The sequence below is a fragment of the Toxorhynchites rutilus genome, chromosome 2, assembly GCF_029784135.1.
Source record: "Toxorhynchites rutilus septentrionalis strain SRP chromosome 2, ASM2978413v1, whole genome shotgun sequence".
Classification (NCBI taxonomy): Eukaryota; Metazoa; Arthropoda; class Insecta; order Diptera; family Culicidae; genus Toxorhynchites; species Toxorhynchites rutilus.
The window spans coordinates 182,275,254-182,288,876 of NC_073745.1; the positions used below are offsets into that span (position 1 = coordinate 182,275,254).

At 42.6% G+C, this 13,623-nt stretch overlaps 1 protein-coding gene across 1 annotated transcript; it reads left to right on the forward strand.

The window, feature by feature from the left end:
• Nucleotides 1-5,493: 5,493 nt before the first annotated feature.
• Nucleotides 5,494-8,904, forward strand: LOC129766476 (uncharacterized). The gene has a single exon (XM_055767009.1). It carries the CDS (start codon nucleotides 5,494-5,496, stop codon nucleotides 8,902-8,904), a length of 3,411 nt encoding a protein of 1,136 aa, XP_055622984.1.
• The last annotated feature ends 4,719 nt before the right edge of the window (nucleotides 8,905-13,623 follow it).

A 13,623-nucleotide genomic window follows, 5' to 3' on the forward strand; every position in this document is an offset into this window, starting at 1 on the left:
CTCCGACCTCTCTATTTAAATTAGACATCAAGAGAGCTAATCATTGCAAGGAGGGGCCATGTTTGCATCAATTGCTGCAAAATTGTCTTTAATACTGGAAGCATTGCGGTGACAATGGTTCTGATGGAGTCGGAAACATTAAAACACATGAAGATTTGATCCAAAATGTCAGTCAACTTTTTAAATCCCGATTGGGAAGTTGAACTGGACGGAAAAACAGGGACATTTGGGGTTTTTGATGTCCCCTCAAGTGCTGGGTCATTCGAAGGTGAACTATTCCCACGGAAGCCAGGAGGAACCTGATTTTGCTTATCCGTTGCACTCGATTTTTTAGGCAAGCTAACAGGGGCTATCACCGGAGGGACTTGTGCTTGAATTTTGGGAGTGGTCACATTTTTGCGCCGGGGATTCCCTTGGAAAATAAATGGTGTGCTCCCGTTAGCTGTGTCCGCTTCTATTTCGTCAACTGGCAACGTGGCGAAGACATTATGTGTGTTGATTGGTTGTTGTTCTTGAGCCAGTGGAGAAGCGCCCTTTAAAATTTCCGCAAAAGTGCGCTTTGAGCGTTCCTTCAAAGAGCGCTTCTGTTTATCCCAGCGACTCTTATAAGTTTCACAAGCTGAGAGCTCATGTGGGGATCCCCCGCAATATGGACACTTATGCTCAGTCGCACTGCAGGATTTCCCAACATGTTGCTCTCCGCAAGTGGCACAGCGCTCCTTGTTGGCGCAATAATCTGCTGTATGACCAACTGATTTGCATTTGTTGCAAGTCATGGGCTTTGGCAAGAAGAGTCGTACTGGAAGCCTCAATTTGTCCACCATAACGTAGTCAGGGAGGGCGGAACCAGCAAAAGTTACTCGAAACGAGTCGGACGGCGTGAATTTTGTTTTTCCCTCTTCCTGGGACACTTTTCCTAATTGATGACAGTCCAAAATTTTAACTTTTGTCAAAGGAAGCTTTTTAAATCTGCCATCTCCCTGTTTTATTAATTCACTCGTCAGACCCGTTTCTGTAATCACCTCCGAAATTTCTACGATATGGCAGGGCACATATGCGCGATATTCTAGTATGAACCGGTTGTCGACAACAATCTCGTTAGCTTGCTTCCGATCAGCCACGACAACACGTAGTTTGTTCGGTCTAACTTTACAAATTTCAACCACGGAGGAATAATTTTTTGACAGATCTTTCATGATCTGAATTACATTGAGCGGTTTCCCGTTTGGTTTGGGCCGGAAGAAAACAACCCATGAACCATTTCCAGATGCATCTTCCGGATAGATCTTGACACGGGGAGTGGAGACAGCGGAGGAGGAAGACGAGGTCGATGGTTGAGCGGAAACGGTGACGATAGAGGGGGGAAAGGAGGTGTATGGTTGAGGGGGATCGGAAGCAACAGATGAGCGATGCGAGATCAGGGGTTGAGTTAAAGTGGATGGTTCAGGGGATTGAGAGGAGAGGGTTGCGAGTTTTTTCGAGGGTGGTTTTTTGAGGTGGGATTACTCTTCTTCCGAAGTGGTATTTCGCTTTAGCGATTTTCCTGCCGCCGTTTGCACAACTAAAGCGGTATTACTTTCGGAGTCAGAGGTTTACATATTAGGAAACTCTCTTTCCCCTTCTGCCATGATTATGCGGCAGTTAAAAAATACAATATTTTTTTAAATCTTAAAACTATCAAATCTTAAAAATTATTTACTCTTAAATACCTGAACGCACCCACCGGTGCAGCTGAACTTGACGCTCGGTTGATTGCGTGCTGGGCGCTCCGCGCAAGTGAGATGGCAATCGAACACTACCGCCACCAAAAAGTGCTTCTTCACGCTTTCACACTGTGTGGGATTGACCACCGATGTCTGATGCCGATAGTAATGGCGATGATATGGTGAAAACCAAAAGCCAGAAGCTTTGCCAACCTTGGCTGAAGTTAACCCTTCTTCTCTGCTATCGCGAACACTGTATTTAGTTCACGCGCGATACTAACAAGTACCAATGCGGGAAAAAATAGCTTCACTAACGGTATCCGACCACACTAACGGGATGTACACAAAGCGCGTGCGACTTCTCGAAGCTGTCGGCGTGGAATGATTTTATTGTGATTGAACGTAATAATAACACATATAATGTACTAAAAGCTGAACAATAATTATGCAAGTAAAGCGGCCCGTACATCTACAATATTATTGCAAAACATAGGTGGTTGTGAAATTATATTGAGGGTGTGTTTCAGATATTGAAATGTTGTACAATATATTGTATGATATAAAAAAAATAGATATTTATTGTGCAACGCATACAATATTGCATGATCTATGTGTGACGTTGTGCAATATGGTGTCAGTTAATGTCAAAGCTCATACATTTACATCGCCTCGGGTGTAAAGTGAGTGCTATCCTAAAAAATTCCACAGACTGTTTTTCGAGGACGCGTGTGTCGCGATGGCCATCAAACACGCCGACGGGGATTTTATCATCAAGTTTATTGAGACTGTTGGAGAGTTATCATCCACCCAACACTACATCTCTGGATTGATGAAACCATAACCGCTCAGAGAACAACAGAAAACATAAGAGCTACAACGATATGGAAACAACAGCAATACAACAACGAGAGTGCGCTCGATCGAGAACGGCAGTGAGTGCCGTAAATGTGTGTGGTGTTTTGTTTTGGTTTTCGTCAAGTGGATAAAATAGGAAGAAAGGAGAGATAGATTGTAGAGTAGAAGAATAGATGTATAGTACCGTAGAATAGTCGTTGAGTGTAGTTCGTCTAAAATTCAAATTTGTATATGCTGTAAAAATAAATGTAAATAGTCCTGTAAAAGAAAATATATGTTGTTTCGTGCTGAATGTCGAGTGCGTGAAATTTAATTAATTGAATTGTGTGATTTATCGCACACCCAATACGAGTGTTCGTCCACCCACCGCCCGTTGGAATACGGCTTAATTGGAAGGATTCTGGGTGGAATTGAACATTTATGGTCCTTCGAACCGGATCTGGAACCGTCTGGAGCACAGACTAGTGGAAGTCACCGAATCGATCGTTTCCATTATCATCGATATTGTGGAAAGGAATCGAATAGCACTGCGGCCATTGGAATCAGCTACACAAGGCAATATATCGGAGGAGAACAATACGCTGGACATTGGCAACATTATTTTTTGCTCAGGTTAGTGAGAACAAATAAATATATGTCCAGTCGAAGCTAGCGCACTATTGGATACTAACACCGAATTATTCTCGGTACTTTGGACCCGCCAACATTATTTTATACGGAATTGGATCGCGCTGACGAGGGCTGTCAGCTTGGAGAATTGAATTGTACGAGCCGATACACCGAAGATTGATCGACTGTGGATACCTGCTGTTGGAGAGGAGCATAAAATAAATCAACAACACCTGCCACCCACTACGTCTAATATGAGGAGGACGGTAGTATAAGACGATAGGAGAGATTAGAAGAGGAAGTGTAACAATACTTTTGCCTGGGTGAGTGCATAGAGCAGTATATGTGCCGAAGCTAGGCAAGATTAATACACAATTTTAAATAAATATATCCTCTTCGACTCATTCCTATACACTGATCCCTGTGAGAATATTGATATTGGATTGATATATTCGCTGCTGTGGAGCATAATCAACTTATCTTTTGGAATTGGTACGACTATTGGTTCTGTGGGTGAGTTGGAACGGTATATGTCCGCCGAAGTTAGTTTACGGAAAACTACATAGCATACCTCTCCTCTTCTCCCAACCCTTGGTCCTGTCGGAGCGTGAAGATCATTATTTCTTGTGACGATCAAGGATTCAATGTTGCGCTGTTGCATACCATAATTATTTTGGTGCACACGTTTACGTTTTAAGGTAAACTACACTGGTATATGCCTAGCGGAGCTAGGACTTCGATCGATTACTACCAACACATTTCATCCCTTTTCACTAACGGTACCGATAACGTGAGATCAACATGCCGCCAATGATACCCGCTGAGAAGAAGGCTCCTTCGCTGAAGCTGCTCATAGTGAGGTTGAACGATGTCCAGGCTTCCTTCAACGACATCTGGCGTTTCGTGGAGGACTATGAGGAAACGTCAACGGTTACGGATGTTGACATCCGTTTAGAGAAAATTGATGAACTGTGGGAGAAGTTTTGTGACACTTTAGTTGAGATTAGGGCACATGAGGATTATCTCGCGGATGAGGAATCATACGATAAGGAACGACAGGAGTTCAGTGATAGATATTATCGAGCGCACTCTCGTTGTTGTATTGCTGTTGTTTCCATATCGTTGTAGCTCTTATGTTTTCTGTTGTTCTCTGAGCGGTTATGGTTTCATCAATCCAGGGATGTAGTGTTGGGTGGATGATAACACTCCAACATTCTCACCCACCCTGAAATTTCCGAAATTTCTGAAATAAAAAACCTCTTCGACAGGAAAGGGAGTGGGGTGCAATGGGATTCGAAGCTATGGGTTTAATTATCACGATCCTCAATTGGTAACATACACAGTTTTTCCACCGGACGCTTCATTATACCTGAAGAAGTTTTGAGCGTCACAACTCGCACAACTCAATCGTCCCCCGGGTGAACCTCAACAATCCTCCCCATTTTCCAACGCATAGGGGGCTGGTTGTCATCCTGAATGATCACCAGCTAGCCAACTGCGATATACACAGGTGGTTTCCATCGCTTCATTCTCCCTTGCAGCTGTGCCAAATAGTCTCTGCGCCATCTCTTCCAGAAATCCTGTGGACGTTTTTGAATCAACTGCCATTTGTTCAAACGATTACTGGGAACTGCTTCTATATTTTCTTCCGGGATCGCCTGCAGAGAAGTTCCGATCAAGAAGTGGGCAGGCGTCAATGGCCCTAAGTCGTTTGGATCCTCAGACATCTGTGTCAATGGCCTTGAATTGAGACACCCCTCTATTTGGACGAGTAGAGTGCTCATATCCTCGGGAGTCGCAATACTTTCGCCTAGAACCTTAAGCAGGTGGATTTTAGCAGATCGTACGGCGGCTTCCCACAAACCTCCGAAGTGGGGTGCACTGGGGGGATTAAAATGCCATCGAATCCCTTGATTGGCACATTCCTTCGAAACTCGACTATGGTGACTACTATTTTTCTACTCTACAATCTATTTCTCCTTTCTTCCTATTTTATCCACTTGACGAAAACCAAAACAAAACACCACACACATTTACGGCACTCACTGCCGTTCTCGATCGAGCGCACTCTCGTTGTTGTATTGCTGTTGTTTCCATATCGTTGTAGCTCTTATGTTTTCTGTTGTTCTCTGAGCGGTTATGGTTTCATCAATCCAGGGATGTAGTGTTGGGTGGATGATAACTCTCCAACAACTCTCCAACAACAACGGGCAGTCTCTCACCCAACGAAATCTTTCCACCAGTTCCAAAAAATTCGAAGAAAGCTTCTATACCCAAAACGATATCCACACCCTTGGATTGGAAGAATGCAGGATCGGCCAGTTCAATGCCCTTTGGAATCGACCACCTCTTTGTATTCACGGTGAATCTTCCGACCTTGACGGTGAATACAAAGGGGTGGTCGATTCCAAAGGGCATTGAACTGGCCGATCCTGCATTCTTCCAATCCAAGGGTGTGGATATCGTTTTGGGTATAGAAGCTTTCTTCGAATTTTTTGGAACTGGTGGAAAGATTTCGTTGGGTGAGAGACTGCCCGCATTGAATGAGTCAGTCTTCGGCTGGGTAGTATGTGGAGGCTTGTCGGTACCAAGTCAATCCATTCAGGTCAACTGCAACATATCCGCTTCGGGAAGTTTGGAGTCCTTGATTGCTAGATTTTGGGAATGTGAAGAGATTGGATCAACAAATCATTATTCACCGGAGGAAGTTCAATGTGAGGAACATTTTAAGCGAACGGTAAAGCGTGAAATGGACGGTCGATATACAGTGGCTTTGCCCAAGGACGATGGCGTTCTGAGCAGACTAGGGAAATCCGAGGAAATCGCACTACGTCGACTTCAGGGAACGGAAAGAAGATTATCACGCGATTCCAACTTACGGGATCAGTATTTGGCTTTCATGCAGGCATATCTTCGACTCGGTCATATGCGTAAGGTTGAAAAAGTTTCTGGTGAGGTTCAACGGTGTTATTTGCCTCATCACCCGGTAGTCAAGGAAGCCAGTACTACCACAAAACTACGGGTGGTCTTCGATGCTTCGTGTAAAACCTCAACAGGAGTATCGTTGAATGATGGATTGCTGGTGGGGCCAGTGATCCAAGAAGACCTACGATCGATCATCATTCGGTGCCGCACGAAACAGATCATGCTCGTTGCCGATGTGGAAAAGATGTTCCGGCAAATCAACGTCTGTCCAAAGGATAAATCCCTGCAATCTATTTTGTGGCGTTTTTCTCCCGACGATGCGCCGGAGAACGAGTTGGGCACAGTAACGTACGGTACTAAGCCAGCACCATTTCTCGCTACTGGTACTCTCAAGCAGTTAGCCATGGATGAAGGCAGTCGTTTTCCATTAGCAGCAAGGGCGGTGTGCGAGGATGTATACATGGACGACATCATCACCGGTACAGATGAAGTAATGTCAGCAATCGAGCTGAGGATTCAACTCGACAATATGATGAATTCCGGTGGCTTTCACCTCCGGAAGTGGGCGTCAAATCATCCGATGGTTTTGGAGGGAATCGCAGAAGATTCCTTAGCGATTCGAGACGTGGAGGGTATCAACTTGGACCCCGATCCGTCAGTGAAGACACTTGGCCTAACATGGATGACGAACACCGACACTTTCAGGTTCCAGTTCAACATTCCGATACTTGACACCAGCACAGGACTTTCCAAGCGAAAAATTCTATCAGTCATTGCCACGCTTTTCGACCCTCTTGGTCTCTTGGGTGCTGTCATAACCAGAGCCAAGACTATAATGCAATTATTGTGGATGTTAAAGGATGAGACCGACGAAAATTTGAACTGGGATCACCCAGTCCCTTCGACGGTGGGTGAGACCTGGCGATGTTATCACCGACAACTACCGCTATTGAACGAAATACGCATTGAACGCTGCGTGATCATACCCGATGCGATCTTCGTCGAGATACATTGTTTCTCAGATGCGTCCGAGAAGGCATATGGGGCATGTGTCTACATAAAGAGCATGGATTCGAGTGGAACTATTAGGGTCAGATTACTGTCGTCCAAATCAAGGATAGCTCCGATGAAAACCCAATCCATCCCGAGATTAGAGCTTTGTGGGGCACTTCTTGCGGTTTTACTGTACGAGAAGATTCGTGATTCGACGAGAATAGCAGCGCAAAAGTTTTTCTGGACGGATTCAACGTGTGTCCTTCATTGGATAGCAGCTTCCCCATCCACTTGGAATGTTTTTGTCGCTAACAGGGTTTCGAAAATCCAAACGATATCCGTTGGCTGTCAGTGGAGACACGTGTCAGGAGCTGAGAATCCTGCGGACCTCATTTCCAGGGGTATATCTCCTGAGGACATCGTTGAGAACAAGGTTTGGTGGCATGGACCAGTTTGGTTGGAGAAGGGTCCCGATTATTGGCCAACATTTCCAGAGAATTCTACGGTTGAAGAAGGTGAGGAAGAGAAGCGTCGTACAGTAGTAACCAACATTGCTTCTGGAATGGTGGAATTCAACGATTGGTATTTTGGGAAGTTTGGATCGTTCATTGCATTAATCCGGTGTACAGCTTATTGGCTGAGGTTGATGAAACTGCTTCGTGAACCAAGAAATACTCGTAAGGACACGAGATTTCTTTCCGCAATCGAGTTGAAAGAGGCAGAAAGGCTGCTAATTTCAAGGGTGCAACAGGAATGTTTTCATCTAGAATGGATTTCATTGTCTAAAGGGGAAATGGTTCCCCGAAAATCTCCGCTTCGATGGTACAACCCATATATATCCGAGGACGGGTTGATAAGAGTTGGAGGACGACTGAAGCATTCAGCGGAATCCGAAGAAACGAAGCACCCAGTTGTTTTGCCAGCTAGGCATCATTTTACGCGAATCATTATAAGGTACTACCACGAGAAGCTGCTTCATGCAGGACCGCAACTACTATTAGGAGCTATAAGACTCCGCTATTGGCCATTGGGCGGAAGGAATCTCGCTCGCTACATTGTGCATCACTGCCAGAGGTGTTTCCGAGCAAAGCCGTCTGCAATACAACAATTTATGGGAGAGCTGCCATCAGCACGGGTCACCGTATCTCGTCCGTTCTCACGAACGGGCGTTGATTACTTTGGACCACTTTACCTAAGGGTAGCCCCACGACGACCAGCAGTGAAGGCCTATGTAGCAATCTTCGTTTGCATGTGTACGAAGGCGGTACACTTAGAGCTTGTAAGTGACCTATCTACCGACCGATTTCTACAGGCATTACGGAGATTCATTTCAAGAAGAGGAATATGCACGGATATTTATTCCGACAATGGCACTAATTTCGTCGGAGCTCGAAATAAACTACGAGAATTCCTGATTTTATTGAAAAATAGTAGTCACCATAGTCGAGTTTCGAAGGAATGTGCCAATCAAGGGATTCGATGGCATTTTAATCCCCCCAGTGCACCCCACTTCGGAGGTTTGTGGGAAGCCGCCGTACGATCTGCTAAAATCCACCTGCTTAAGGTTCTAGGCGAAAGTGTTGCGACTCCCGAGGATATGAGCACTCTACTCGTCCAAATAGAGGGGTGTCTCAATTCAAGGCCATTGACACAGATGTCTGAGGATCCAAACGACTTAGAGCCATTGACGCCTGCCCACTTCTTGATCGGAACTTCTCTGCAGGCGATCCCGGAAGAAAATATAGAAGCAGTTCCCAGTAATCGTTTGAACAAATGGCAGTTGATTCAAAAACGTCTACAGGATTTCTGGAAGAGATGACGCAGAGACTATTTGGCACAGCTGCAAGGGAGAATGAAGCGATGGAAACCACCTGTGTATATCGCAGTTGGCAAGCTGGTGATCATTCAGGATGACAACCAGCCCCCTATGCGTTGGAAAATGGGGAGGATTGTTGAGGTTCACCCGGGGGACGATGGAGTTGTGCGAGTTGTGACGTTCAAAACTTCTTCAGGTATAATGAAGCGTCCGGTGGAAAAACTGTGTATGTTACCAATTGAGGATCGTGATAATTAAACCCATAGCTTCGAATCCCATTGCACCCCACTCCCTTTCCTGTCGAAGAGGTTTTTTATTTCAGAAATTTCGGAAATTTCAGGGTGGGTGAGAATGTTGGAGAGTTATCATCCACCCAACACTACATCCCTGGATTGATGAAACCATAACCGCTCAGAGAACAACAGAAAACATAAGAACGATATGGAAACAACAGCAATACAACAACGAGAGTGCGCTCGATCGAGAACGGCAGTGAGTGCCGTAAATGTGTGTGGTGTTTTGTTTTGGTTTTCGTCAAGTGGATAAAATAGGAAGAAAGGAGAGATAGATTGTAGAGTAGAAGAATAGATGTATAGTACCGTAGAATAGTCGTTGAGTGTAGTTCGTCTAAAATTCAAATTTGTATATGCTGTAAAAATAAATGTAAATAGTCCTGTAAAAGAAAATATATGTTGTTTCGTGCTGAATGTCGAGTGCGTGAAATTTAATTAATTGAATTGTGTGATTTATCGCACACCCAATACGAGTGTTCGTCCACCCACCGCCCGTTGGAATACGGCTTAATTGGAAGGATTCTGGGTGGAATTGAACAGAGACTAATCGTTCACTTCCGGCATTATGGGATATCAAGTGTCAGGTTCCAACGAGTACTTACGATGAAATATTGATCGTCAGTAGTCAGCCTTGCACAATATTCAGGACTGACTTCAATATCATCCCCAAGTGATTCAATTTCATTGCACAAATATGACTGTGACGCCAGAATATTGTACGTCTGTGGACAACCTTCAATAATAATGTCAATAAATTCGTACAGTAGTATTGTGCGTGTATGGAGCGCTTAACAGTTAGTAGTTATTACACCCCTACCTTCATGAGACTAAAATAAAATGATGAGACTAAAATAAAATCATAAACATAAAAAAAATAGACAACTTGAAGCTTTTTTTATTTATAATGGTATTACATCCCATTCAAAAATTGCATATTCACAATGTATCGCCAATGTCCCTTAGGATGGCTGCAAAAATGGTCATATCAAATTTCGAAAACCGACCAGGTACATTTTGTTTATTGACCCAAAAAATGACTTGTGCTAAATTTCAGCTCAAACATGATTTAGGAGTGCCTCAAAGCGCTCAAAGTTTTGTTTTTTTACCCTCGAAATCCAATAAATCTGTTGAAATTGATCGGCCAGGGTAAAATTCACGATGTGCAGTAGAAATGTAGCGTTTTACCCAAAACAGTAAATAATCATAGACAATTGCCCCAAACTCCACGCCGTGGTTATTATCATTTTTAAACACCGGAAACATGAACGATGATTTACAACTATCAGGAAACTTTTGCCTTTGAGCAGTTGACTATGGTAGCGATTGGTGCTAATTTTTCTCATCTTTCGAATGGAAGAAATAGAATCGCGTTCCTTCAAAGAGCGCTTCTGTTTCTCCCAGCGACTCTTGTAAGCCGCACTTTTCGAGAAAGAGGGGTGGTCCAGATCACCCCAACTTACCCTACACCATAGTGCCACTAATGGCTACTTCATTTGGAAAAAGTAGCAACAGTATCAAATAGGTTTCGAAAACTCGGATTGTGGCCACGCAATCGGTTGATATTTGATGAAAGTTCGTTTGCGTTGTCGCTTCAGAATCTGAATCAACTCCAAACAAGCAGGACACACGTCCCAAACAAGTGAACACAGCGGAACCGTCTGAAACAGTTGTTGTCTCAAAGTATGATAGTCAAGCAACGAACAGCTCGTTTACAATTCCTCCGGAGAAAATTTGTCCTCTTCTCAAGATTTAGAGGAATCTCTGTGTTACCGATGTGGACTGTATTTTTCAGATTCTGTGGACGGCTAAGGGTGGAATTCACGGATTTCGATATGACGTGCATAATTTGTTCGTAAGTTGTTCGTTGAGACTAACTGAACTGATTAACTGATATGTCTTTATTTTTCTTAATTTTTGATATTTTTTTTTAATTAATTATTATGCTGATGTGAATTCAATGTTGGATCTAATGTGTTGATTAATTGGATTGATTTATTCATCGTTGACGAAAAATAGTGGACATCTGATGGCCTAAACAAGAGTAATAATTTAGTTACAAGCAAACAGAATTTAATTATCTTTCTTGTCATCATAATCACAAAAACCTGAATAAATTTACCTACAGTCATGAACTCGATCTTTCGGATGTTAACGGATATTGAAAAAAGACCATCTGGGGGTATCCGGAACCTTCCTGGAGGTGTTCAATGTGGTCCTAGATTCCATCAGACTAGTAATTGAATTTTGGTGTGGTTTGAGGTGATGGATGATAGATTTGTCTAATTTCAAATTCCTTTCTTTTCCATATTCCATGTTCACCGGAGCTTGTGCCGAGTTTTTCAAATTGACTATTACTTGCAAAATTACCGTTCAAAAGCGCTGATATTTCTTATATTTCATGGAAAATAACTTAGACAACGATCCTGTGCCCTCAGATCTCACAAAACAATACATTCTACACACACTCTACTACATACACAATACACACACTCTTTACAGATGCACGGGCCAAAGGTTGTGCAGTCCACTGATCATTCAACAAGAGCCAAAGGTTGTACCGCTCATGACAACTCTACACGAACTGATGATTGCGCCGGCTAGTGACCATTCTATCCTGGATTCCTCGAGTCGAGAAAGACGCACCACGCTAGATATGGGGTACAGACTAGGGAGCGTTGCTGATTAATGATCGGTTGCATCCCAATAGGAAGTAGCCCGTGTCGGGCACACGTATAGAGCATCGAAGACTGCAACATACCAATTTTGAGAACACTTGTAATACTAACCTCGAGCCAACCGCGAGTAATCGGTTACATATTACTAACATAGTTGTAAGACATAAATTGTCAAAATATTGGACTCCCGGGCCCGTCAGGCTAACGCCACATGTGCCTTAATAAAAAATATATTTTGGGAAAAAAAATACATTCTGTTATGGGACCTACCCCAGTTCCCCTATAAGTTTGAACTTTCGCACTTAACAAAAACTTTTAATGCAAATAAAAGCTAGTGAAATTTTCATACCACCCCAGCAAAACTTTGTTTACCATTATACATTGCTATATTAATAATCACTCACAGAATGTTAATATGGCGTTAGCCTGACGGGGCCGGGAGTTCAATGTTTTGACAGTTTTTCTTATTATCTATGTTCGTAATATGAAACCGATTACTCGCGGTCGGCTCGAGGTTAGTATTACAAGTGTTCTCGTAATTGGGATGTTGCTGTCTCCAATGCTCTGTACGTGTGCCCGACACGGGATACTTCCTATTGGAATGCAGCTGACCATTAATCAAGGACGGGCGATGGCGTGTTAAAAAAATCTACTCAATACAATGTATTATATTACAATATTAGGGGTTTCCTTTAGTGGCTTTGACCCTGGAAAAATTTGCCATCCCAACCAACATCCAGCCACTTGTGTCTCACACACAGTGATACGTGCAAGATTATTTTTTTTTTTTTTTTTTTTTTTATCTGTATTATAGTGACTTTCAACTCATTTGGCTGGTTCGTCACTTTTACTTCCATTTTTGGAAAAATGTCGGGAGTGAGTATTGAACTCGTGACCTTTAGCGTGAGAGGCATGGATGTTACCACTACGCCAGATCGCCTCCACACGTGCAAGATTATGAAAAATCAACATTTTTTATTTTTTGTATGTATAAATGTACAATGTATTTTAATGTGATCATTTCATATAAAGATTTTATTTTATAGTTCGTCTTCGTGTGAAATCTTTCGAAACAGTCTTCAAGAGTAAAATATGAAGTATAATCAATACATAATTTTATTTTTATCATACGTTGAATATGAGACATTTTTGCCATTAATGGAATAAATGTGTAATTAATGCCAACAATGTGTATCCGAAAAGATCAGCACTTCTCACTTTTAACAAACAAATATTTTTTTACATGAGATTATTCAGATGACATAAGATACTTATGCAAACTATTATTCTGCTCTTTAAAAACAACTACTTCAACATAATTTAAACCAGTAGTTACTCAAATAATGATTTCTACGTATCCGAAATGATCAGAACTTTTCACTTTAGATGAACAAAAAATTTGTCGCATGAGACACTTATATTACGATTATACAAATAACATGAGACATTTAGGCAAACAGTAGTTCTGGTACTTATGAACAATCTCTTCCATCACACCAAAGTGTTATAATGGCTAAATTCTGCTGTTATGATTTTCATCCCATATCTCTATGCTTTCAACGCACTGTGTGTTCTCTTGTGTGGGTGACCACTTTGTTTGATACTGAGTACCGTTATCGATTACTCATAGGAGCATCGTATTGATCCATGAACAGGTTCACTAGACATCAAGCTTCGTTTAGGAATATCATAAACTGTCTACTTGGTTGAGTAAAATATAAGATTAGCATGGTTTTCTTGCTGTGGTGGCTGAG

Bases quoted from the DNA above. Each gene is read 5' to 3' on its own strand.
- LOC129766476 (XM_055767009.1), top strand. From the start codon at position 5,494: ATGCCCTTTGGAATCGACCACCTCTTTGTATTCACGGTGAATCTTCCG.